General features: G+C 45.2%; 1 protein-coding gene across 1 annotated transcript in view; it reads right to left on the bottom strand.

The window, feature by feature from the left end:
- Window positions 1-27,952, bottom strand: part of Dock5 (dedicator of cytokinesis 5) — a 184,230-nt gene that overhangs the window by 74,513 nt on the left and 81,765 nt on the right. The window contains exons 6-12 of the mRNA XM_040740571.1: window positions 20,452-20,600; window positions 16,574-16,709; window positions 14,807-14,964; window positions 13,219-13,300; window positions 9,967-10,096; window positions 6,993-7,065; window positions 2,872-3,014 (exon numbers count right to left, since the gene is read on the bottom strand). Of these exons, the coding sequence (XP_040596505.1) occupies window positions 2,872-3,014; window positions 6,993-7,065; window positions 9,967-10,096; window positions 13,219-13,300; window positions 14,807-14,964; window positions 16,574-16,709; window positions 20,452-20,600 (871 nt within the window). The remainder of the gene's footprint in view (window positions 1-2,871; window positions 3,015-6,992; window positions 7,066-9,966; window positions 10,097-13,218; window positions 13,301-14,806; window positions 14,965-16,573; window positions 16,710-20,451; window positions 20,601-27,952) is intronic.

Genomic DNA, 27,952 nt, shown 5'->3' with positions numbered 1-27,952 from the left:
TTAATTAAGGTAAATTGCTAAGATAATAGAGAAATAAACAGGTCAAAGAAGATGTTGAAAGGGGAAAAAAAGAAAATAGCTGTTAAATCTCTAAAAATTATGCTTTTTTTAAGAAAGACTCATTTGTTTTGTTTTATGTGTGTGAGTGTTTTTGCCTGCCTGAATGTCTGTGTGTCAAATGCACTCCTGGTGCCTGAGGAGATCAGAAGGGACATCAGATCCCCTGGAACTGGAGTCACAGATGGTGTGAGCTACTGTGTAGGTGTTGGGAACTGAACCCAGATCCTCTGAAAGAGCAGTAAGTGCTCTTTAACTCCCGAGCCATTGCTCCAGTCCTGGAATTAATCATTTCTTAACCCAGAGAAATTCTAAGAGAAAAAATAATTAACCATATATAAGCTGAAAGTTTTGATATACAAAAATATAAAAGATCTTTATATTAATATTGGTGACACAAACGATCCTCACAAAGAAATGTGACATGAATACACAAGTCACAGAGAAGCAAAATTTCACAAACGAAAAACTGTCGTAAAGAAGACAGAAGAATAATTATCTTCCTTATAAAATCTGAGATGGGACACCAGGAAACTCATGTAGCTGTTAGACAATATACACTCAAGGAACTTATTTAAACACTTGGGGACCAGAGTCTACTTGCCATCTTTCAGACAGGGCAGGGCATGCAGGATAAACACTCTGAGGGCCAGCACAGGCAATGCCTGGGTCTCACCTGGGTGGAACCTTGTACCCACCACTAACCCAGAAGTCCTGAGCAGTGCTCCTAAACATGGAGAAAGCTTTGATACAGAAAGAGCCACAGAAGGGGAGGGGGTCTTCAATTTACAGCGCTGACCCACTAGAAGACACTTAGCTACCTGCCCCAACCCATCAGGCTAGATGTTAAAATGGAGTCACTCAATGACAAGTTCTACAGCTTTAAAAGAAAACTCAACTGCTATCTGGCCTTCTGAGAAATCAGCAGAGAAAGACAATGAGCAGATGTCCTAAATAGGCCCTGGGAGCCACGGGATGGTGCTCCCTCTGTTTCACTCATCACATTACAAATAATCTGACTGCCCCAACCTCTCTCCCTCTTCCTTCTCTATCTATAAACCCAAGCTCTCCTGCTGAGAAGTCAGAAAACTAACAGTACTTTATGGAATGAAGAGTTGCTCAGCTGTCAAAAAGAAACAAAACCCAACCAAAATAAATTTGGTTTTGAGCATTTTAAACATTAGAATGTTATAAAACCACACACACACACACACACACACACACACTCTCTCTCTCTCTCTCTCTCTCTCTCTCTCTCTCTCTCTCTCTCTCTCTCTCTCTCTCTCTCTCTCTCTCTCACTCACTTGTAGTGAACAAAAAAGACATCTGACAAGGGCTTGTTCTATTCAGTAGCAAGAAAGGAATGACAGTGTTTTCTGTTTTGTTCCAAAACGGGAATCATATGTAAACAGTAGTCTCATTAGTATAAGAATGTTCTGTAAGGATCAGGCATTATGCTGGCCTGCCCCATCGCCTGGCAGAATGCACTCAGGCAGTACCCTGGTCAGCCCAGGCTTCCATGGCTGCTAAGTCACTAAGTCACTATGCAAGCATGTGTAAAGGACCTTAAAAAAAAAAAAACCTGCCCACTTCTGCTCTCTTTCCTGCTGTCCCCCTGGGGCAGACAGGATTTGTCCTGTCTCCTCCTGTCCTCTGTCTCTGTGTCTCTTTACCTCTTTTCTCTTTACTTCCCCCCTCCCTCCTCTTTCTAATAAAACTTCTCACTTAAGCTGTGTCTGCCTGGCATGTTTGTCCCTCGCCTGCTGTGGAATCTACCAAGGTCCCACATGCGCCTTTATTCCTAACATGTTCTACTCTAACCAAAATTATATTCTTAAATTAAAAGCTCTAAAAAGCAGGGGATATGGCTATGAATGTAAAGCCCTTGCTTCGCAAGCCTGAAGACTTGAGTTTAGACATCCAGCCCCCATACGAATCACAGGTAGGTATGATGGCCCACCTATAATTCCAGTGTTCAAAAGCAGGGGGTTTCCAGAGTAAGCTAGCTGAAATAGTAAGGCTCAGGTCGCCACATTCACACACATGCACACCCATACTCGTGTGTCCACACATATGTAAATAAGCACACACAAAGTAACATGCAAAAGGGGGGAATCTAATAATCAGATTACTTATTGCTCTTATTTCTTTTTACCCAAATAACTGTAATATGTGAGCAACTAAACATCCTGAAAACAGTGCATTTTCCTGATGGCTTTCATTTTAAAGAGCAGTTATAGGGTAGTGAAAAGGGGCCACACTGCCTTGAAAATCTTTCACGTCCGGTTGCCATCTTGGCATTTGACTTCGAATGTTACAACTATTTTCCCCTACTACTGGGATTTGAACATTCCCACAAGAATTTCTCTTAGCTGAAGCCATCAAAAGACAGGTACATGGAGGTTCCAGAAAAATATCTGAAAACTTTGCAAGGCAGCCTCTAAGTTCATATTAACAGATAACCATCTGGATCGCCTCTGTCTCCTGGTTTCAGAAACATACAAAGAAAGAAGTTTACTGAGGGCATAGTGCACATTCCCTCCTGAATCACTTTTTGTGGACACATTTACTTTGAGTTAACACTGGGAACAGAGAGCAGAAGAAAAGACTCATGGGGGAAAAGTCTGGTCCACAGAACTTCCAAATCCAAGCCTGATAGCTTTAGGAAGGATCTTCAGCAGGAGGCGACTGAGGAGGGTGGCGTCCAGGGGAGGCTGTCTGGTGTCAGTGATGGTGCAAGTGCAGTCCAGGGCCCGTGCTCTGGATGCTCCCTCCACCCTGGCCAAAGTCCCCTCGCCCTGGGCAGGCGTGTACCTTGTCCTTTGTGATTCACTTCCTTTGCAGCTATCACTTTATTTAAAACCGAAGTGAGTGGCTCATTCTCTCCAGTCACGTGGGAGGTTATCAGGGGTGACATGATGAGCTGTCTCTGGCGGATGTAGGTTTCCATGGCAATTCTGGGAAAGGCAGGAGAGGTAAGGAGAAAGTGGGAAAGTAGAGACAGTCTCTGAAGCAAGACCTGAGAACATGGAGGTCTTATGAGTGCAATCTGGAAATACAAACACAAAACCTCACCAGAGGGCTCTCATGTCAAATACAAATCGTTGTTCTGGATTAAGTTCCTGCACGGGCCACCAACAGATCAGGCTAGTCAGCATGGAGTCACTCACCACAGCGCAAATGTAGCCATGGTCAAGTGGAATATCTACCTTCCAAGACCTCAGCATGGAGAGGTAACAGCCTAACTCCCCCAAAGAGGTGGGTTTCAGCAAGTATGCTAACAAAGTTCCTCAAAAAAAGGTAACCTACAGGCCTGGAGAGATGGCTCGGCTGGTAAAGGCTAGATTCACAACCAAAAGGTCACCTACAAAAGCAACCTGATGCTGACCCACCAGTTAGCTACCTTCTGCCTTAAAGCAGAAGTAACTCTGCAGTGACTAATGCCATGTTTGCTTTCTGCTTCTGTCTATAAGCCCATCTCCTCTGTCTGGCTTTGGGACACTTGTTCTTTTATGGCAAGCAGTGCTGCCCAATCATAGATTATAAGGATTCAGGAATAGACTAAAAAATGGGATCAACTAAAAGCTGACATCAACTAAGCAAACTGTTATAATTTTGTCCCTGGTACTTTCTTCCCTTCATTTTTCCACTGTGTGTATGTCATATGTATATTATTAAGTATAGTTACAATATTTCTCTCTTCCATTTTCTTCCCACAAATCCTCCAATATACTCTTCTTGGCTTGCTCTCCTTCAAATCCATGGCTTCTTTTTTCATGAATTATTATTGCCTGCACATACATATTCCTAAACATATCCTGTTCAGTTCATATAATGCTATCTGTATATGTTTTTAAGGCTGACATTTGGCACTGGACGACCAATCGGTGTGTTCTTCCCTGGGGAAGACCACCTCTCGGCGCCCCCAACCCCCCAGTTGCCCATAGTTCTCTGTGTAGGGTGGAGGCTTTGTGGGCTCTTCCTGGTCCACTTTGTCATGTCCATGGGTATCACCTCATTCAGGACACATTCAGGCAGTGATGCTGCTGAGGCTCTAGGGGTGCTGCTTCTTGTATCACTATGAGACACTGTCTCACAGCAGACACCTTGCTCCTCTAGCTCTTACAACCTTTTCATCTTCCTAAGCAAGTCTCAGAAATGACTTGAGCAAAGAAAAAGGTGGGGGATGGTCAACGATGGCCAAGTGTTAAAACAGCTGAAGTTCAATGCAGTGCTCAAGGACAGTGAAAGTCAGAGGCCGCGCTGGAAGTCTTGGATTCAGCTGCTGGGATGGGACTGAAGGGATAGCAAAGGGACGGGAAACCTGGCTCCAGGGTCTAGCTCCACCTGACAGTGTGCGCCACAGGATCCTGCTCCCCTCTGAGGCCCACATCACATGGGCATTTGATACATGGATACAGCAGGTGTGCAGGACACTCGGAAGGTGTTGTCCCACTGGATGACATTACAATTAGCATTGTGATGGCCACCCAGCAAATGAGCTTCAGTGAAATGAGCACATCAGGTGAGGTCCATAGAGGGAGAGGTCAAAGGACCAAAACACAGCCCCCGGTATCGCCTTCTCTGCCTACCAGGCAGCTTTCTCTGTGTACATCCTGGTTTGAAATGATAAGACATAGTGCAACACGGGCTGGAAATGGGGAGCTGTTTTCTTTGAATGCCTCTCCCAGGTGGAAAAGCAGAATTCACAAATGAACCCACTAGCCATAAGTCACTGCCGCTTAGGGAAGTATGAGGCCGTGCCAGGGGCTGCAGTGGGGAACGCGAGCGTGATTATACTGCGCCCTGGGTGGTAATCAAATCAGGGCTGGGCTCCCTGGAGACTTCAATGAAAGCACTCACTATTCCACAGCGGGACCATCTCCCGGTTCACAGCTACCACATGGATGGTGGTTCAGAATTTGGGGAGAGAGGCATAATGCTGAGGAAGTCCACCATAAAGGTGAATATAAATAAAGGGATTTTTCACATGGAATTTCTTGTCTGTGAATGCAAATCTTGATATGTTTATATATGAAAAGTAGTAGTACTCATGGATATGTCAGTTAAATGTACATGTTACATTTATGATACCTGTCTGTCTCTACAAAATGTTTAATTTTCAGATAAGGTCCCACTATACTTTTCAGGCTAACTTCACATTCATAGTCCTCCTGTCTCAGCCTTCTAAGTTAATAGGATTACAGGTAGGCACCACTGTGCCCAACTCTGTTTTATACATTTATATTTATTCAATATACTTTATCTGCCTATTACATTAGTATATTTTAAAATTTAAATCAATGTATTGGTGAAGAATTAAATCTATTTATCTAATATACCTGTCTAAACATATTTGTATATGTCACATAACACACATGCACACTGCCATGTATCCCATTTCAGTCACCTATGAGAAGCTACATACTTGATGGTGGTCCCATGAGATCTGTTACTGAGTGACACTGTAGCTACTTTATGCTATACACATATACTCTATCATATTGTCACAAAGACACAAATTGTCAAAAGATGGAATTTCATTGAGCAACACATGACTGTGTGGGCATGCGTGTCATGCCTATGTGTAAGGGGCAGTAGTTCATGATACCAAAGTTACTGGATCATCAGAATCAGGACCAAACTTTGTGAAATACTGAGTCCTCCATGTTTTTGAGAGGTTGGTAAGTAGGTTGAAGACCATTAAGTGTATATTTTAAAAACAATTAAGAGCACTCATATACACTTAGAACAGTGCAAAGGTATGAGGGTTCAAACTAAAAAAGTAAAATTTTGTATTTTAAATATAATTATTTATAGTACATTTACTCTGGGAAAAAAATAAGAAAAAGCATGACCAAACCAAAATGCATAATCAATTAATTAGGTGCACATTCTTTGTAAAGTCTAAATTTTAATTCTTTAAATTTTTATTTATGTGGTTTTCTATGTGTGTGTGGGTTTTTTTGTTGTTGTTTTGTGTGTGTGTGTGTGTGTGTTTGTGTGTGTATCTATGTGTGGTTACATATGGTGTGTGCCATGTCACTCATGTGAAAGTCAGAGCACAACCTGTGGGAGTCAGTTCTCTCCTTCTGTGGGGGCCTGGGGATGGAACTCAGTTGTCTGGTGGCAGGAGACTTTACCTGTTGAATGCACTGTAACAGTGTATATATGGATGAGTATACGGATTTCCCGACAGACACCAAAACAGCACCTAATATACTGTTAAATCTTGGTCAATCCCCAGATTGAACTTTGTTTTAAACCAAGTTTCACTGATCCTCTGTGAATTTGCATAAAATTTCTTTAGGTATTTATTTCCTTCCTAGAACAGCACTCCTGTACCTGCAGTCCAGGATGGAGCCCTAGGTCAAGTTCTGAGCTGACCCTGCCCCGTACCAGACTGTGCCAATTCCTTGCAAGAACCCTAGCCAGCCTCATACTCATCCTGCCTAAACCCTTGCTGCTATAAGTGTGGTCCCTGGACCAGTGCCATTCTTTAACAACACTCAGAACTGGTTGGACGAAGCCAGACCCACTAAAACAAATGCTCATTCTAACAAGATTGTTCTGACAATTCACGTGCATCATCCAGTCTTATTCAAACCTGTTCAACACAACAAAAGACAGACACGTTGCAGCATCTCTGAAATTAAATGATGTCATCCTCTGGGTTCTAGTGCAGACGTATGTGTGCCCTTTATTTAGATTCTTCCAGTTATTTCACTGAGTCAAGGAATGCTCAGTTGACCCTCTTTGAGTGCAACACGAAGCCCCCCTGAATAAATTACTCTGCAGAGGTCCCAGCCGACAGTCCTCCAGCAGGGAAGCCTTTCCTTCTCCAATAACAAAAGGTTCCTGCCTCTGCATTCACGCCCCCACTCGAGTGGCTGACCTGAACCTCAAGTCACCCGGGATAAATGCCAGATACTTACTGCTGAAAGGGAATAAAATGCTGCTTTTCCTCATCATCCACCTTCCCATGTATGATATCAGTAATATCCATCACTAGGAGAGAGAGAAATGTCATTAGAGGCAGTAATGGCTACAAGCCTCACTGTGCTGTATAGAAAAGGATGGTATCGGCAACACAGACCACCAGAAGAAGAAAGGGACCAGGACCAAGCAACAGCAATTACCTAAAGTGCCACACCCAGCAGGACAATGGCCATGAAAAGCACAGATTTTCTGTATCCAAGCCTGTAGGGCACACCCTCAAAACTCTGCAAGCCTAAACTGCTATGGTCCTGAAAAACTTAAGCCAGTTTTTTTTGGGGGGGTAGGGGTGGGGGATAAGCTGTCATTGAAAGCCATAGAGAACACATATTGCTAGCAGGTCTGAGGAGAAATTCAAGATCTGAAGTGACCACCTGTGTCTTTGATTTAACACACTCTTGGTTTCTACACAAGCCCGAGTATTACAAAACAAACCATCAGTAAGTAATTGGTCCCCACAGTCCCACCCAGGAGGGTCCTCACCAAAGCCAGGTGTAAGCCTGCTGCATTCATTATCTCACTTATAGAGATGTGAGGGGCCCCACCTTAAGGAATGGGAAGGGTTAACTTGCCCTTGGTCACAGGTTTTATTTTTATTGTTGTGTATGTTCATTTGTTCTGTTTGTTTTTGTTTTGTTTCCACAGTGGTGGGGGTGAACATAGGGCCTTGCACATGCCAGGGAAGCAAGGTACCACTGACAACATCCACACAATTAGTATTAAGTCTTTAGCAAGGCCAGGGTATGAATCAACAGTGACCACAAAGCTAAATCACATACCCACTATGCCCAGTGATGGAGAGGATTAATAAGTAAGGTGAAAAGCTGACCTGACGGAGGACCCTGGTAAGGGATAAAACTTTGGCCATAAAACACACATTAGCAACCCATTTCTCCACATCCCAGGCAGCTTGTCTGTAGACAAGAGAGGCAAGTAATGAGAAATGCAATAATGCTCAAAAGAACTCGGACAACACAGTCCACCGGGCCAGGGGATAATGCTGGTGCTGGCTAGGAAGGTGTACACAGCTGGGCATCACATGCAGCTTGCTGTTACCCCTAACAGGACCTTATAAAACTGCACCAAAAAAACAAAACCCTGAGAAACTCATTTGCTAGGGTCATCATCTTGTGACACCTGACTTTGGCTCATGACTGGCAATTTAGTCCTCTCAGCGTTCAATACCCAGATACACACATTCTCCCTGACTCCCAAGAGCACGCACACACACACACACACACACACACACACACACACACACACACACACACACTAATACAGAAGAAAACACACAAGCATCAGGTTTAATGTTTTAGCTCCTTTGGCCTGCTATAACTAGCAATGACCTCAAATATATCTTCTGTAGACAAATAAATATATTTGCACTGCCATGTGGGTGGCTAAACAGACCTGGGTGTCTTGTATCTTTTAAGACTCCACTTTAGTTCTTGATGAAGTAGCAATGCTGAGCAAGGTGGGGTGGTACATACCCATCGTCTCAGTACTGAGATTACTGAGACAGGAGATCTCTGTAAGGTCCAGGCCAGCCTGGGTTACAGAATGAGTCTATCTCAAAAAGCCAACCAAAAAGCAACACTGCTTCCCTAGGCACTCCTTGAGCAACAGGTAAGATGGGAACAATTCAAAAGACATGGTACATAGATAGTCATATGGGTCCAGGAGGCTACCTCCTTACCCACAGAAGCCACAAGGTTGACTGAAGAACATGGACTCTCCTGCCCTGGTCCAGGAGCAAACTTTTGACATTTTATTGATGGCTTTTGGAAAGCACTCCTGATCCAAGTGTCAATAAAAGACAAAATATCTGTTCTTGAAATTTAGGAGAAACTACAAAGATACAGGGGCGTCTTGGGAGGTCCTGAGGATTAATGCAAGCTGATCTGGACCTTCTCTGAAAGCATTTCGTGACACAAAGTGGTCCTCACAGGGATCACAGCGCAGCAGCCGAGCACACGCTTGCATGCAGTCCTACTGTGGGTGAGACATGGTGCCAGGCACAAAGGAAAGAAGTGTCTGCAACACTCAAGGACAGAAGGCTCAAGGAAAGAGAACTGGCCATGCTGGGGCATGAATGCTGTGTGCCCAACATTAACCATGACAGCAGGAGCCATGGCTTCCAATGTTCAACACTAACCATGACAGCATGAGCCACGGCTTCCAATGTTCAACACTAACCATGACAACAGGAGCCACGGCTTCCAATGTTCAACACTAACCATGACAGCATGAGCCACGGCTTCCAATGTTCAACACTAACCATGACAGCATGAGCCACGGCTTCCAATGTTCAACACTAACCATGACAACAGGAGCCACGGCTTCCAATGTTCAACACTAACCATGACAGCATGAGCCACGGCTTCCAATGTTCAACACTAACCATGACAGCAGGAACCACGGCTTCCAATGTTCACAGGGCCCTCCAGCAGCCATTTACCATCTTTTCTCTGCCTCTTTCCATCACTATAATCGCGATGAAATATACTAACACAGAAATTACCATCTTAATCACCTCTAAGTGTACAGTTCAGTGGAAGTATGTGCCCTCCCAGTGTGTAACAATCACCATCATCCACCGCTAGTGCTGTCATTTTCTCACAGTGAACCCTACTCTCAGTAAGCAATTCCCCACTCTCTTCAAGCCCCGGCAATCCCATTCAACTGTCTCTCTGAATCTGACTCCTCATATACACGAATCATATAGCTGCTGGCTTTTGCACAGATGCTTCTTTGAGACCTTGCTTTTCAATTCTCTTGGAAACACACCTCAAACGGGATTTTGCCCAATGCGGGATCAGATGATGGTTCCACATTTACGTCTTTTAGGAACTGCAGAGAAGGGAGTCCCCCAAAGCTGTACCATTTTCCTTGGACTCTGGGCTTTCATCATACCTGCCACTCCAAAAGGCCTCCGGAGGCCACAGGTGTGCTTTTTGCCCTCCTTCAGCTCCATGCGGCCCACCCGGACAATTTGGCACACGAGGCTGATGCGTGGCCGGATGAGGTCTGTGCTGCTGAGGTCCTGTAGGTAGAGAATGGATGAGGGAGGCTGGCTGCCTTGTCCTGCTCAGAGAACATGACCCCATGCTGAAACACCGGAGCAGAGCCTCTCTTCCAACCCACCCAAGAACTTCCATGGCAACAGAGAAAATTACCATCTAGTCACCTATAAAATATCTATAAAACGGTGTTCTTTTCTTCCCTGGTTCCTACTTCACATTTCTAGACTAGATCAGAGTCAGCCTACACTTCTACAGCAGAGAGGTTAAAAACCAGGACACTCTCTGAAGCGTTTAGTCCTTATGCATGTCTTAGTACAAGACACATCTCAGTGTCAAATGACATGAAAACTGGCGTGATGCTGACACTTACTGAGCGCCGAGCCCAGGCTGACCATCCATTGCTATGTGAGTGAGGTTGACCTTGAGCCCCTGATCTTCCTGCATTCACCTCTCAAGTGCTGGAATTACAGGTATGTGCCAACCCCTCCTTCCTTACTCCCAGCTCCAGCTCCTCTTCTAAGAATCCCTGAGGCAAGTGTAACCCAGGCATGGTTTTGTGAGGTCCCTCACCTGCTTCCTGAGAGGCCCTCTCCATAAACACAGAATAGCAAGGCTGGGTGGAATTGTTAATGTCTGTAGCTAAGGTTCCTGTGTGTGTGTGTGTGTGTGTGTGTGTGTGTGTGTGTGTGTGTGTGTGTGCGCACTCGTGTGTGGGCACACATACACACATTTGTGTCTGTCTGTCTGTCTGTCTGTGTGTTCTTAAGGAGGGGTGAGTGACCTGGAAATATCTCACTCACTTAGCATCAGAAGTAATTTTATTATATTTCAGAACCCTTTCATGAGCCAGCAGTCCCAGCCCTCTTACTGAATCAAGAATTACTTTTCAAATAATCACTCCAAATCTACACCCTGTAATTTGGTAAAGGCATGTCACCGAGACAGCAATACACACCAGTAATCACCCAGCCTGAATCTCTGCTTGAGGTTCTGCAGAGCTTCCGCTAACGGAAAACAAAGACGCTGGGTGACAAGTTCTATAAACCGTAGCACATTGATACCATTAAGTAACAGTCATTTATAAATGAGTTCCGAAGACTGTTTAATGACCAAGAGAATAGCCACCACATTTTATTTAATTGAAAGGCTAGACATGAAATTTACATATTAGATGAGCCTCTGGCAGGCTGGGAGACCATGGGAGCAGGAAAGGAAAGAGTAATCCCAGCTGTACTATGCTAAGACTGATTAAAAGATGTACCAAAGACTTAAAAAAAAATACACGTGGTCCAATAAACATTGGTTGATTGCAGGGAAAACCTCACTTGGTTTCAAGAGTGAACAAATACGAAAGAAGTCTAGTGTAAAACCAGGAAAGTTCTATGCCTGCATTTGCAGGGGTGGAGATAGGAGGGCTCTGTGCAGGGAGAGAGAAGCCTGTATATGGCCTAGAGTTAGGAGGCTGACAGAGGGAACGGGCAAGCGGTTAGCTACTGGCTACTGCTTCATTTGTCACAGGAACTTGGGCTCAGTTTTCCTTGTTTTGGACTCAGAAAGAGCAGGAGAAGAAGCATGTGTGTGGGCTAATGGGTGAAGGAAAGGGAGACAGAGCTGGGGAGCCACCCATCGAGGTTTTCTAGGTCCCCTTGCAGTCCCAAGGTGTGTAACACACGTGAAAGAAGCTCAGAAAGTTCTAAGCTAATAGGAAAACAGTTGCCACACCCAAACTACAGCCTCATGCACTGCCAGCCTCCGGACTGCATGCAGCAGCACCTTGCAGAGACTGGGAATCATCCTCGCAGAGGAAGGTTCCGGGAAAAGGTCTGGGTCACGTTGCCCTCACCATGACCTTGGTCTGGGAGCTCTCCTTCCAGTTAGTACTCTGCATGCTGACGCCCTTCACCTTCACTGTCTTCCTCCAGTGTCTTCTATTTATGCATTTTGGAGTGCCGGGCATTGGACCCACAGCCCAGTGCATGCTAAGGGTGTGCCCTACCACAGAGCTCCACTGCCAGCACTTAATCAATCCATTTAAAACATGGCTGGGGAGGTGGCCCAGGGTGTAAAGTGCTGGCCATGCAATTGTGAGAACCTGAAACCAAGTCCTCAGATCTCACGTAGAGGCACGTACTTCAGCACACACATCTGTAACCTCACATTCTTAGGTAAGATCGAAAGTGGAGACAGGAGACTCTTTAGAACAGCCTCGTACATAGAGTGGCAAATAGCAAAGAGACCTGTGTGTCTTGAAACAATGTGGAAGGGGAAGAGGAACACCTGAGGCTGTCCTCTGGCCTCTGCACATGAACTACAAGACCCGTGTAATCCTGGGAACACACGCGCACATCATACACACACATACACACCAAAAGTTAACTATGCATACGCGCATGCCGCAATGATTAATGACAATAAAGGCCATGAGCTTGAAAGAGACCAAGGAGAGGCATAGGGGGCGGGTCTGCAGGGTGGAAAGAAATGTGGGTGAAGCAGAGTGACTATATTATAGTCTCAAAAATAAAAGAAAAAAAGCAAAAACAGAATAAGTGGGAAACCATTTTCATCATAATAAAACCAATAAACAACTGTAAGTTGAAAACAAAAGTCAGACTAATAAATGTACAATTAAAACATAAGCCTCCACCAGCAATACTTTGGCAAAGCCCCCGGAAGCCCCTCAGGATGCTGATGTTGTTATAATTCACTGACTTGTGTCATTACTGTTTGCATCTGTCTTCCCACCAGCACAAAAGCTGCTCAAGAACACAGTTTCGTTCCCTGTTTTGTTCACAGGTGGTCTCAAGTGTGCAGATTGGGATGGGGTACCTAGTATGCGTTCACTAAGTGAATAAATGACCCAGTCATTTATTTGTCACTTGTATCCACTGAAACAGTGAGAAAAGGAAGGAACAGAAAGTGAGACTGGGTTAGTCAGATGGCTTCACCTATAAAGTCGTTTGCTGCCAAGACTAAGGACCTGAGTTTTTCATCCTACCCAATGGAAGGAGAACCTACTTCTGGAAATTGGCCTCTGACCTTCACACACTTATACCACAGCAACTCACCCATACACATGAGTATACATTGACACAGAAAATGAATGCATGCAAAGACTTTTTTTAATGAAGAAGGCAGGACTCACGGTGAACACTGCTTGCAGGTTATTCAGCTTCTCTATCTCCTTGGGCATCCCATTACTGCCCCAGCGAATTAGGTAGTTCTCACTAGCAGGAGAAAAGAGAAATTACTCTTAGTGAGAGGGCACCTGGGACGGAGGCCCCTCACAGCATAGCCTTGCGAAGGTCAAAAGAAGGGGCAGAAGCTCCCCATGATGAGGCAGGTGCTGGGAAAGCACAAACACCACACATGCACGGGTCTCTGTGTTTGAAAGAGTCCCTGCCACAGACAACATCCTATAAAGTGGTAGACACTGCTCAGGGTGGCTTAGACATGAAAACTCATGAGTTTCTTTTCTTTTCCTTTTTTTTGGGGGGGGGATGGTTTCAAGACAGGGTTTCTCTGTGTAATAGCTCTGGTTGTTCTGAACTAGTTCTGTAGACCAGGCTGGCCTGGAACTCACAGAGATTCCCCTGCCTCTGCCTCCCAAGCACTGGGATTAAAGGCTTGCACCACCACCACATGACCATGAGTTTCTTTTGTCGGGAGTTTTCATTAGAGTTGGGCATGGTGGCTGGAGTCTATATCTCATACTCTGGAGGCTGGTCATCATTATTTGAAGCTAGCCTGGGCTACACAGTAAATGGCAGGCCTGAGCTAGTCAGTAAAACTATGTCTCAAGAGGACACATTTATAAAAGCTTAACTTTCTAAGTTATTCCCAATCCATCCTTCAGGGTTCACATCTCATAAGTGACTTAACAACTAAATTTTACGTTTCGAGAAAAGATCTTTTGTTGCCCAGGCTGGCCTCATTATGTAGCTGACCCTTCTGCTACCACCTTTCTGGGGCTTGGATTATAGTCCTGTGGCACCCATCTGGTTCATGTGATGCTGGGGATTGAACCGAGGGCTTTGAGGATGCTAATTAAGCAGTCTACCAGCTGAGCATGCATACGACACAGGAATGACTTTTTATCACATTCTTGACAATAAATCTCCATTTCCTGAGTTGCTCAGTGAAGGTCACTCTGAGGTTCAGCCATTGTCTATAAACTTTCTTTTTGTAGACTTTTTTTTTTCCACCAGGAGTTTTGGGTTCATGGGAGAGCCGAGCTGAAAGCGGAGTTCCCAAACACACAGCCCCCATCTAACCAACTATGACTACTGAACCTGCACGGTCACATCACCATCCCCACAGCCCACAGCTGATGCGAGAGTGCACAGCCGGTACAGTGAATTGCACGGGACGGACAAACACATACCGGCATTCACCACCGCCGAATCCTACCGCTCAGTCTCAGGGTCATGAATCCCCAGTGTGCCCCACTTCATCCTCTCATTTCTCCCCTAGCGTCTTCTGAAATCTTTGTAGCTATGGCCCGAGCAGTTTCAATCTCTCTTTAAACCCTATGCATTCTGAAGCTGCAAGGTGCCAACACCCGCATATAAAGGCTTCAGAGCCCCAAGAACTTTATTTTCTGCTGTCAGAAGAAGTTACTACACCCACTCTGGGTATCTCCCTGTCTCAAAGACAGTGAAGGGCTCCTGGATAGGGGCAGGTAAAGTGTGTACTTTGCAAGGCCAAGTACAAGTGACTTGGGTCTCCATTACCTGATAAAAGTAGACTGGTCTGGGTCATACAGGGCCATGAACAGCTCCGCATCCTCGCCGATGTTACAGACAAAGTTCTTGAAGTTCACATAGAGGCCATAGGTATGGACAGTATTGAAGATAGCCTGGCCTCTCAAGTCCAGATTCTGTAAAATGGTCTGGGCCAGAGGACAGGAGAGAAGACTTAAGCAAATGGCAAAGAAGTCAACCTATAAAACAAGGGACTGCTACTATACTCAATGAGAAGCACTTGCTAAGAATTGAGCAGATGAGGACCAATCATCCCTCAAACAAACACATCAGCATTATCAGATAACCAAAGTGGTCCTGTTCAGGAATTTCAGACCAAGTAATTCAATAAATGTCATCTGAGAGGCTGGAAAGATGGCTTGCCACATAAAGGGCTTGCTGCGGAAGAATGAGGATCAGAGTTCGGATCCCCAACAGTCATGTAAATCCCTGGCGGGCATAGCAGCCAACCTGTAATCCCAGCATACAGGAGAGAGACAGACAGAATCCTTGGAACAAGCTAGGTAGCTAGACTAGCTGACTTGGGAAGCTCTGGGTTCAAGTGAGAGACCCTGCCTCAATAATTAAGATGAAGAGCAACAGAGGATGACACCCAATGCCAAACTCTGGCTTCCACTCACCCTGGCAGATAGACGTATATATTCATGTGGGTTCACACACATGCAAACAAACATACCTACATGCTTGCACACCACACACATACACATGAAAAATAACCACTCTGTCTACAGGTGATAACTCAATTTTTAGCAGACCCATGAAGCTTCCATGTCCTACAACGGGATATTGGAGAATCAAGCTTAGATCATGTGACAGACTACCCAACTTCACAGGAAAAGAAAGGTTCCACGAGGAAGATTTACCCTTGGGTGTGGCTGTCACTGCTTGCAGAATCACAGGCACATGCAATCATGACTGTGTTCCAGAAAGCAAAAGCAATACAGAACACACAGACAAATCTTTCCTCATCCAAACAGAAAATAATACATCAAGATGCCAACATGGTGGGGGGGGGGGTCAGAATGTGGCTGACAATTTTTTCTTTTTCTAATTTTTCTCCACCTTTCTAAGTTTTCTTTCCAAGCATGCCATCTAAAATAGTTTTATCTTGGAAATCACAATATTCATACAAAACACAGATTATACTATAAAACGTCTTCCTTTCACCCAGTTTTCCTTCTCAGACGCATCTTTATTTTTATTTTTATATGTATGAATGTTTTAGCTGCATGTGCATCTGTGTACCATGTGCACACCTGGTGCCTGCAAATATCAGTGGAAGACACAGATCCCTTGAAACTAGAGTTATGAGTGGTTGTGAAGCACGAAGTGGGTGCTAGGAACTGAACTCAGGGCCAGAGGCAGCTTTTAATGGCTAGTTTCTAATCTGCCGTTCTAGTTACTCTGTATATGCAAGCACTGAAGTGTATACCTTCCCTTTTGTATTTTTTAATTCAAATGCTATTTTAAAAAATTGTCCTGCATCTACACACACTCACACATACACACACACACACACACACACACACACACACACACACACCTACCTTTGTTCCCTTTCCAAATCAGAACACAAATATTGGCCTCATTCTTTCTGCCCACTTTAAAAATGAGGACACATGTGATTTTCTAGGCATTGCTATTTCTATTGTCTACTACCCCCTTTTTTTGGCATTAACAACCAAGGCAAAGAATGAAAATCCTAGCAGCTTGACTTGTACCCAGGAGAAAATGTACCTTTTCCTCTTGGATCTTTTCTTCTATCCTTTTAGAAGCAACTTCATGGGCTTTGAAAAGGGCAACAGTGCTGGTGTCATCTGGATCCAAGATGTTTCCGTTGTCATCACGCACAACCAGATCTAGTCCAAGCATTCTGAAGAGAACACAGGTGGTAAATATCTCCCACTCCGATGCCAGAGTCTAAAAGACCTGAGTCAGGGAGCCCAGGAGACACGGGTAGAGACTGGACACATCCCAGGAGTCCCCTCCTTCCAATCTCCACCACCTTTCCACATAGCAATAATGTGACAGGGCTCAGGAGGCCATCCTAGCCAAAGCTCTGAGCACATGCCAAGGAACTGGCCCAAAGCAGGAACAGTAAAATTGACAAGGATTCTAACCAAAGCCCCCTCTGCAGTGATTCCCTGGTCTAGTCTCCTGAGATCTGGCATGGCAACAACAACCTATCCTTCGCAGGCCTCCTTGACTTCCTTACTCAATATTGTCTTAACGGAGGATGTAAGTCTTGGTGGCTACCTTCTTGTAATCCATCTCTATGCTGGCTCTGTCGTCATTCACACTATAGTCTGAACCTTGGCTTTAACATCTACTCTCTCTAGAACCCCTTTACTCTGCAAAGCCTGGAGTTCTTCATGTGTAACCGTTTCCTACCCCGTAAGTTTGCTGTAAGAACTTGATGGAGGTAACAGCAGTGAAGCGCGTAATAGAACCTCCCATATAATAAGCACCAGTAATGTTAGCTCCGACTGCAGAGAATGGCACAAGAAAACCAGCAATGAAAGCTCCGAGGGCTGCATGGCAAGAGCAGGGACAATCACACCCCTCTCCTAAGGCTTCTGTGCCCAATGTGCACAGAAGTACAAAGGACTGAGAGGCTGGTGGAAGAGAATTCTGCTCTCAGCCCCTCGGCCTGCCTTCCAGGCACCTGCACGGATGAGCTGAGATATTCAAACAGTAACTCCCAAGGCATAGCAACCAGAGGCGCCAAGTCCTTGGGAAGAAAGCAGTCACACCTCAGTTCCCTCCTGCCTGCTCTATGCAACTCTGGATAAGTGATCGGCACTGGCTGCTTCTTTCCCACTGTAGCCAGACCCACAAACACCAGACCCAAGAGGGACGGCATGCTGGCAGAGCTGGGTCATGGATGTATTGACAGAGAGACTCTGTTTCCTGAGCTGCTTTCAAGGACAGGTGTGGGAAACCAGCATGCTCTGCCATGTGAGAGATATTAACATGCTATGCCAGGCCATCGGGGAACCTCCAGGCCAATGTTACCATGGCAAGATCACAAAAGACAGAGTCTTATCCTACCACGGCTGGCTTTAAGAAAGGTTGGGAGGCCGGGTGGTGGTGGCACACGCCTTTAATCCCAGCACTCCGGGAGGCAGAGGCAGGCGGATTTTTGTGAGTTCGAGGCCGGGCTGGACCGACAGCCTCCAAAACAATACAGAGAAACCCTGTCTCATAACAAACCAAAGAAGAAAGAAAGAAAGAAAGAAAGAAAGAAAGAAAGAAAGAAAGAAAGAAAGAAAGAAAGAAAGAAAGAAAGAAAGAAAGGTTTGGAGACTGCATGAAAGGTTATGCAGCTGCAGCTGTTACCTGGGGACACTTCTCTTGTTATGACCAAAAAAAAAAAAAAAAAAAATCTAACAAAAAGCAACTTAAAGGAAGAAGGGCCTACTCTGGCTCACAGTTCAAGGGGCAGCATGGCAGAGGATCTGAGGCAGCCAGCCACACTACATCGTCACTTAGGAATCAGCTAGCTTCTCTTAAAGTCCAGGATGTCAGAGAAGGGTGCTGCCCCACATTTAAGATGGGGTTCCCACCTCAGTTAACCTAATCTAGAAACTCCCTCACAGACATGCCCACAGGTTTCCCTCCTATGTGATTCCAGATGGTGTCTAGGAGACATCAACACTGACCATGACTTAGGACAAGGATTGGGGAGGGGATTCACACTCAACTGCAGGGAGAGTCAGACTTAGAGGCAGGCCTGTGACCAAGTTATTCCTTCCCACTGCCTTAGGGACCTGGGAGAAAAATCAGTCACATCTACCTCCCCCCTAAATAAAACTGGAGAAAAGTAATGATTTCACAATAACTACCTCTTAGTGTTATAAGTGCGTGAAGTATACAATGGAGGCAGTTTGTGAAACTCAATTCTGTATCCCACATTGACTCCAATTGTTTCTAAATACAACCTGTTAGAGTAGTGAATCTAAAGACTAGGCTAATGAACTGTATTTTAGCAGGTCTATGCAAGAGTCCAGAGGCTGGAGTCACAGGGCAAGGGGAGAGACAGAAATGACATCAGCACAAACTGCACAGCCTAAATACCAAATAAACAACAGCAAAACTAACAGAGGGCTACTGAGGTCTTGTGAAAGAGGCTGGCTGAAAGCATGAATCCCATGCCACCCACAGTCGATGTTTCTCAAGTTGTGAAAGGCAGGGGTACCTGGAAGCAACATGCACACCTGCCCTACTTAGGAGCTTGCTGAGAAATGGACAAATGAAAAGTGCATAGATAGAATTCATGGGCTGAAAGGATGGCTTGCCATACAGGGAATCTGAATCATTCCATTGCCAATCACAGTCCCAGTCCAGTCCCAGTTAGGAAAGGGAGGAGGAGGGGGGAAGAAAATGGCAGCAATCAATTTAATATCCGTCACTGGAATAAAAACATAGTCTCAAGCATCTGAAAGGCCACCTCTCCATGTGCGTGGTCACTCTTGGCTTTTCTGTCAATGGAGAAGCTAGGACAAACAAAAAACAAAAAAAACAAAAAAAACTACTTTCTCTGTTCTAGTGTCAGCCACTGGGGCCAACAGGGCACTTGACCCAAGGAAGGGACTGTCACATTTTTCACAAAGACAGGAAATAATAACCATTATTTGACAACTCTAAGATCCAAAGTTTGTTGTGAGATTAGGGGGCTGCAGGAACACCAGGGGCACTAGGGTTTGAATAGAAAAACATCCCCCACATGCTCATATGTTTAAACACTTGTCAAATGGTGGCACTGGTCTGAGAGCTTGCAAAACGTTTTTGGATGTGGTGCTTAGCTGATAACTTGGACTATTAGGGGTGGGCCTCTGGCTCTAATCTTGAGCACTCTGCTTTTTGGCGTGCTACGCGGAGGAACTCCATCATAGAAACCTGCCCATCAATCACCATGGACAGGTGCTGCTCTGCCACACCTTCCCCATCATCACCAACTCTATTCTCTGGACCACCAGCCAAAGTCCATCTTTACTCCCTTCAGTTTCTTCTTCTACACAGTTTTTTGCCACACACAAGACACTCCTCCCTCCCCAAAAAGTCACTAATACAGGCAAGGAGGTGGTTAATTGGTATAGTTATGCAGTTGGGTAGGAAGAATAATTTTTAATTTCCTGCTGCATAGTAACATAACTATGGTTGTCAAAAATTAACTTGCTATGTCAAAATACCCAGAAAAGAGGATTTTAAGTGTTCCCAAATGATGACTGGCAAAGTGATGGGATTCCCATTTAACCTCATTAATCATCATTATGGATAAGTAGTGCATCCGCGTGCCTTGTAAATATGGATAACTATGTACAATGTGTGTGAGTACTTCACTTATTTATTTTCTGTTTTGTTTTTCAGACAGGGCCTCACACAGCCAAGCAGACTGGCCTCGAACTTGCTATGCAGTCATGAGTCCTTGACCAGAACTTCTGGTTTTTCTGTGTAGCCCCAGCTATCCTGGAACTCACTCTGTAGACCAGGATGACCTTAAACTCACAGAGATGCACCTGCCTCTGCCTCCTGAGTGCTGTATTAAAGGCTTGATCAGTATCTGGAGTGAAGGAGCTGGTCGTTTCCCACAGCAGAAGACTGTCCTGGGTTACCTGTTTCCATGATCAATTTTGGCCGTGACCTTCTTCTTCAGCTCTGCTAGCTCATCCTTGGGGAGTGTCCCAGACAGGATCTGGGAGCGCCACTCAATCAGACTGTATGTCATCTGCTGCAACTGGCGGAATAATGTGACCTTGTTGTTCTAAAATGGGAAAGGGGGAAAAGACAGAAAGGAAAACAAAGATGTGATGAGAAAGAGCGTCTTCATATAGAATACCTACAGGGTGTTACTCACTCCTTAGGTCACAGAGTAAACTGCACACTTTGAGGCACAGTTTTACGCTGATAAGGATACATTTAACCAAGCTATTCTGAATTTGTCCCAAAATGCAACTCTAAAAGTGGGGAAACAGTTACAGATTAGTCCTAAATCATAAACCCATTAAATCATGAACACACCCTAAAATTCTGACCATGTCCCTTCCCCATTTATAAGAGGACCCTTCTGTGGCTAGCCTGAACCACACCCCCCCCATATATTTATCAATCTACGCCTCAGTATCTGTGCTTCCTTCACGCACAGCGGAGCCTGTCGTAATTTCCTCCACCTGCAACCACATTGCTCATCTCACCTGTTCTGTGTGTACATGTTCACATATGGGGGGGGGTGTTCATGCACGTGTATGTGTGTGCAGGTGGAACCAACATCAGGGCTCTTTCTCATTCACCCTTCACCTTATTTTTTTTGAAACAGACTCTCTTGTTGAACCTGGAACTTGGGGACTTAGGTAGAATGGCTGGTCAATAAGCCCAAGGGATCTGCTGGTCTCTGCCTCCCCAGCTCTGGATTACTCTGTTTAAAATTATGCCCTACTTTTACATGAGCACTGGGGACCCAAAATCAGACCCCCTGCTCGCACAGCAGGCACTACCCACTGAGCCATCTCCCAGCCCCAGCAGCTGCCTAATTCTAACTGCAGTCTCAGCGAGAAGTCTTATGCCGTGAGTTAGCAACACCTGACTTTGAATGGAATTTATAACCCACACCAACACAGAGCTCTGGAAGACTGTAGCCTGGCTGGCTCTCTCCCTGCACAGGAATCACCCCTTTTGTGTCTGTGTCTGCCGACTGAAGAAAGAGTTACAAGTAGAGAAATATCCAATTTCAGAGATACAGAATATTGAAAAATACAACTTTACATTTTTATTTTTAAAAATCTCCATTTCCCCCAGAAAATGGACATATCTGACTATTATTCTGGGCCCTACTAGTAACTCCCTGAACTGAGCTAAAGCAAAGTTACAACCAAATAATCTTTAGTATCTCCATCATTTTGAGAGACAAATACTTGGTGCCCGAGCCATCACCATCTTGGTTCTAGCTAAATGGTTGACTGGATCAGTATGGACTCTAAAACACCATCAGCCAGTGAGAATGAATGGGAAACAAAGTTCCTGCCCTGGAAAATCCAGCATTGTAGAGGAGAAGGAAAGTAATAAGTGGGCATATGTATGCATATATTTATCATGTATTGTGTTATTTTTGGCAGGACTGGGATTGAATTTGGGGCCTCATGGATGTAAACAACTGCTCTTACCTCTGAGAAACAACCCTAGTGTTTATATTATATTATTATGTCTATATACAAAAGATAATCTTAGATTATAAAGAGTACAAGAAAGGAAATGGCAAAACAGTTAAAAGAGAAAATTGAACAAGCTGGGTATGGTGGTACACACCTTTAATTCTAGCACTTGGAAGGTGGAGGAAAGAATATCTCTGAGTTCAAGGCAAGCCTTGACTACATAGTGAGTCCCAGGTCACCCAGGGTACACAGTGAGACCCTGTCTCAAAAAAAATGCAATATGATGCTGTACACATGGTGGAAGGGGCCTCTTTAGACAGTCTGAATAAGTATACCATATTCGAAATGTATCAAATATGAACCCATACAGAACCACTCATTAATTATGGAGTATGATGCTAGTGTTTTCTTGTTTGTAGGTAAGTCATGATGATGGTATATGACTGTGTTACTCTGAAGTTAATTCATAACTCACCCGTTGTGTGTCAACCATTGTAAGAGTTTAGTACTCGATGACTAAGCAATTACAACCTTGGTTCTACCTGAATGGTTGGCTGGTTCATTACGCGGAGGAGATAAGGGACATAAACAATGCTGAGAGAGAGAGGTGAGAAGAGGTGGAGACAGTGAGAGCACATTCTAATGGCTGCCACTACTTCTCTCTTGTTGGTATACTCTAACAACTCCAGGAACACATTCCCAGGCATAAGCACCAGAGCTGGAAGCATCCAAGGTATTTCTGAACAAAGCATACATCTGTAGGGGAGAGGCCAGGTCTGGCCTACAGGTGTGGCAGTGACAGACAAGGATGAGATTAGTAACTTTTGATAAAAACTCTAACACAAGTTCAAAGTTCATGGGGACACAAAGGAGGAGGAGGCGCCTAATTATCTGTGATCTCCAGGGGCTTTATTTACACTGTGGATCTTCACAAGCAGAAAGACAATTCCTGTTTAAGACCAGGAAGGTCTCTGAGCAAGCTCCTGAGCCAGGCCTTAGAAAGTACAGGGAGGTACGTGAAGATCTTATCAAGATCTTATCTTCGATTAGCACAGGTACAAACTCTTCTCTTTCCATTCAATTCTGCATAAAATGTCCCCACTCCATTGTCTCACAAACTGGTATGGAGAAGGGGGGGGGGTAAACCTACAGACTTCGCCTTTCAGAACTGCTAGAAGGACAGGGGATTTTTTTTCTCCTTTCCTGTGACTCCTCTACTCCTATAGCCTTTATTGTCTCTAGCTGTAATGAAGGCATTAATTTCTATACTCTGACAAAGAAAGGGTTCAGGGGTCCGGGAATCCTCCGCATGGTGCGGTGCTTTGTCTGGGGCACATGTCACAAGTTCTCAGCCTCAATTATATCAGACATTATCCATGGCAACTTAATTATTGCCTGTCCATATCAGCCTTATTTGCCAAGTCCTTCCCCCAAAGAAGGATGAAGACAGCCATTCTTCTCCCTCTCGGAGAGCCAAATTCATTCTCAACAGACAAGCTGGAACGGGCCAGAGGAAGGATTTCCCCCACTTCAAGGAGAAAGGCCTTACCCCAACTGCTCTGGGCTTTCGAGTTGGTATCCTAGATGCTCCTCCCTGCTCCTCAGGGGGTCGGGGGAGCAAGTGAGGGCAGAAGAGGAAGATCCCGCCGCCAATGAAGATCCTGCATCCCCAAGTACAATAACTATGCCATATTCTCCCGTGTCTCTCCTGTTGTTCTCTGCCAGGATTTGGACGTGGCTTGTCCTCCCCCTCGGGGTTCCAGGCAGAGCCATGGTGGAGTGATTGACTTTCTGAGTGGCCCAGTAGAAGGTAATTTAATCACAGCGGGTGCTGCTGACTAGGAGTTGTTAAAGTTGGCTTTCTGGACTAAGCTAGCTCTTTTTTAAAAATCAATTTATTCTTTGGTAATTTCGGTTTTTTTTTTCTTTTTCTTTTCTTTTTTGTATTTTGAGACTACCCAGTCTCCGTGTAACAGTCCTAGAACTCTCTTGGTAGACCAGGGTGGCCTCAAACTCACTGAAATCCACCTGCCTCTACCTCCCGAGAGCACTGGGATTAAAGGTATGTGCCACCGCTGGCTTCTTTGATAATTTCATGCATAGATACAGTCTATACTCTCCCCAATCCCTCCCCATCTTCATGAGTTTTGCAACCCACTGAGTCCAGTTAACGCAGCTTGCTGGAATCCTGACCAGTGTTGGCTTGATCTTGCGTAGGTTTTGGTAGACAACCACAGCTGCTGTGAGTTCCTGAGTGCAGTGACCATGCCATACCCAGAAGAGAGCACCTCACAGCCCTCCTCCCCATCCTTTAGACTCTTCCTGCCCCTTTCACAAGATGGTGTTCCCTGAGACTTGGTGACAATTGGCAGAGTGCTGGGGGTGTGTGTGTGTGTGTAATACAGATGTCTTATTTAGGCTGAACTCTCAACAGCCTGCTTCTACAGTTACTAGAATCATTACTGGTCACGGAGTCGCTTCCTCTCAGCTCTTTGACCAGCTATGATTCTAGTAAGTGCTGACCACACAGAAGGCAGCTCTCTTAGCAAAGAGTACAAACCTGGGCTCGGAATGACTCCTGCCTCACCCTGTGAAGTCTTCTCCCTGTACACAATCATGTCATGAAGCAACTTTCTGTGATCTGACAGGGCAGCAGGGATGACAGATACCGGTACTTGAATGTTTGGTTTCCAAGAGTGGAAGTAAAACAAACCTGTTCTCAAGACACCTGGGCTCTGGTGTTTTGTCCTAGCAGCAGAAAATGGACTAACGGGCTCTCCTTCCTCACCTCTGGTTCCTACATCCTACACAGACCACGCCTGCCCTCCACAGAGTCTCTCCTCCACCATCTCTGGTCCTGTCCAGGTTCGCCTTTTCTGTACCGTCAGCCATTGCCACACCATTAAATAAACTCTTTGACTCTGTCTGCAAAAGTCAGCATGATCCTGGGATCTACTAGGAACTCGGGAACAAATCTGATGGCTTAAACTCTTAAAGGGACAGCCTGGTTTCAATTCGAGTGAGGCACCGTTACACCCACAGAGCACACCCCAGATACTGTTTTCTACCGGGCAGTACAGCCGTCCCTCTATCTCACTTGGTGTATTTTTCTAATCCAGATGTTTACCCTTTTTCCTTCTTTTTCAGAATTTCTGGAGAGATAGATCAAGGGCACAGGAACAGATAGCTTTGCCTCCCATGGTGACAGAAATGCAGAAGTCACCCTGGGAGTATTACAGAGATCTGGAGGCTGTTCAGGCCACGACATTGACAGATTAGGTATCAGGACCCTGATGCTGCTCCCCTCCTCTTCTTCCTCTTCCATGGGGTTTTATGACTTAGAAGGAAAAGCACCCAAGGGAACAACATATGGTGACTTTGCTTCTATGTCTCATTCTATCATTAACTTGTTGTGTGACTTTGGGCAAAGATTCCTGCCCAAAGACATCTTCCAGCCTATGACAGAGCTGTTCAACTCCATCAATCCTACCTAGAACTTCCTGATTGGCTGCTTCTGACTGCCTCACTTCTTTGCCTTGCTCTGCACACAGTAGGGATTATACAAGGATGGAGCTTTGCAATAATCTCAAGAAGTCTTTTTCCATGTAGCTGTTAACTCCAGGAACCAAACTGAGTGCCAACTAAACTATCCAGCTATGCTTCATGCTTCCTACCCATCCTTACTTCCTCTCCCTACCCCGGGAAAAGCCTGGACTGCCCTGCAAAGATTTGCTTTTTAAAAGAAAATGTTCCAGCATTTCCATGTCACAGTGTGTTTTCTTGCCAAAGCCACATGGAAGTAGAGCTTGTAATTCACAGATCACAAGTTCTGCCTGAGGATGAAACCAGTTTCCACAGGAGACCAAAGGGAGACCAGTTAAACTGTGCTTCAGTATGTGCTGTCTCAGTCCTAGATGACTGACATCTCAGAGGTGGGTCTTCATCTACCTGGACGTGCAACCTTGGGTGTGAAAGGAAGAAAGTGACCCAGCACACCCTGCAGACTCCCTACCCCCCCCCACACCTCTCTATCCCACAGTCCCCCAAAACCATAGCAGGCATAAGGTTTTATTTTGGAAGCAACTTTTAAGTGAAGGGAGATCAGTCCTTCTTAGGAATACATGTTGACATTTAAACTCCCTGATTCCACTGTGTGTATTAACTACTCTTATTATCACCAGGCGCTCCAAAACATACAGAAAGAGCAGATTGTCTCAAAAAAGCAAACAAACAAAACCTTACTGTGACGAGGAGAGAGCCCCTGGGTTGCAGCCCAGTGAGATAGGTGGTGGATGGCTTGTTTCTGATCATCAAGTGCCTCAGGCTTCCCAGTTCTGTATTTGAAAACACTTGTCCCACTGTTACAACAATACAGCCTGTCTTGGTGATTTTCAATTGAGAAAGTATCATCCCGTGATTTCGGATGTATGGCTGTTTATATTCAAAAGGCAAGGTCTGGACAGATGGCTCAGTATACCTAACTCTTGTGGAAGATCCTAATTTGGTTCCCAGTACCTACATCAAGAGCTCCCCAACCACCTGTGACTCTAGCTCTGGATGGATGCAAAGCCTCTGGCCTTCACAGGCACCCACATTTACATCCACTTGCATACAACAAACAAAAAACCTTTAAGAGCAAAGGTATAACTAGTCCAGTGTGGTGACACATACCTATAATCCCAGAACTCGTGAGGCTGAGGCAGGAGGATCAGGAGTTTGAGACTTCTCTGGGGCACAAAACTATCAGGGTCTGCTTGATCTGTCCAGCCCCAGTGCCTACTGCCTTGGCCCATCACCACGTGACCTCACTGATAAAGACATTCCCTCCTGTCCTGATCAAGCCCCAGAAACACCCAGTGACTAGTCCAACCAAGGGGCAGTTCCACAGACAAAGCTTACCAGGAGCTGCTGGGAACGTGTACACTGCATTCTGGAAATATCTGTGCCTCCTGGACTTGAACCTCAACCAAGAATTCTTGCTATCTACAGCAGACGAAATCTATCCTGTTCCCAACTGCTCAAGGCCACTCTGCCCAAGATGATTACAGGAGAAGAAGGCAGCGGCCTTGGATAAGTGTGGCACACAGAACGCAGCTCCTGTATTCCTGGCAGCTACGGCTGGGTATGAGGGAAGCTCCGAGTCAAGGCTGTCCAGTGGGAGGGCCATCAACTGTGGTAGCTGCTTCCAACCAGGACGGCATTACCCATCACAGGTTTCCACTGGTGCAGTCCTTGACCTGCATGCAGGATGATATTGCCACAGTCCCCTTTCATGCTTCCACAGCTTTGTGAAGCTAGGATATGAAGATACATACTCAGAAAGGGAATGAGTTCTGCATCACTTTTACAAGGTGTCAAAATCCTGCAGAAGTTTGGGGACTCCACATGGCTTACTTAAGATCACAGGGCTAGCTAGGACATGGCATGCAGGGGAAAACCTATTTTCCAGTTAATAGGGGTGTTCGGCTCCTGTAGCTTATTTCCTCCCCATAGCATAAGGTCAACACCCACTAGGAAAGACAACTGAAATCAAATCAGTAACATTCTCTCAGGAGAAAAGACAGATCGTGGAGAGGCTCTGGAGATAAGCAGCCTCACGGCTTTCCAACTCTAAGTAAAGGGTCCCGTCTCCTCAATATGGACATCTCCCTCCTCATTGTGGGATATTTCTGATGCTTTCACACTTTATAATTGTCAAAAAACAAGAGACAAACATCTTTCCTTTCTGGAATAATACAGTAACCTCATGGCTGAGCTTCACCTGGTTAATAGGTTGTACTTCTCCCTCCTAGAAAATGCTGGATCAACACCATCAGCAGACAGAAAGAAGCAAAGCCCAGAAGCATATTTAGAGAGACACAGAGTTTCTGGGTGGTTAACAAAGTCTCTCAGAATGCCTGATTCAAAGTTTAAGGAAGGAATCCCTGCAGATGTAGCTAGGGGTAGTATTCATTTCCTAACGTGCAGT

Source organism: Mesocricetus auratus, unplaced genomic scaffold (genome assembly GCF_017639785.1).
Source record: "Mesocricetus auratus isolate SY011 unplaced genomic scaffold, BCM_Maur_2.0 Super-Scaffold_100707, whole genome shotgun sequence".
NCBI lineage: Eukaryota > Metazoa > Chordata > Mammalia > Rodentia > Cricetidae > Mesocricetus > Mesocricetus auratus.
This window is presented reverse-complemented; position numbering and strand designations above follow the sequence as displayed.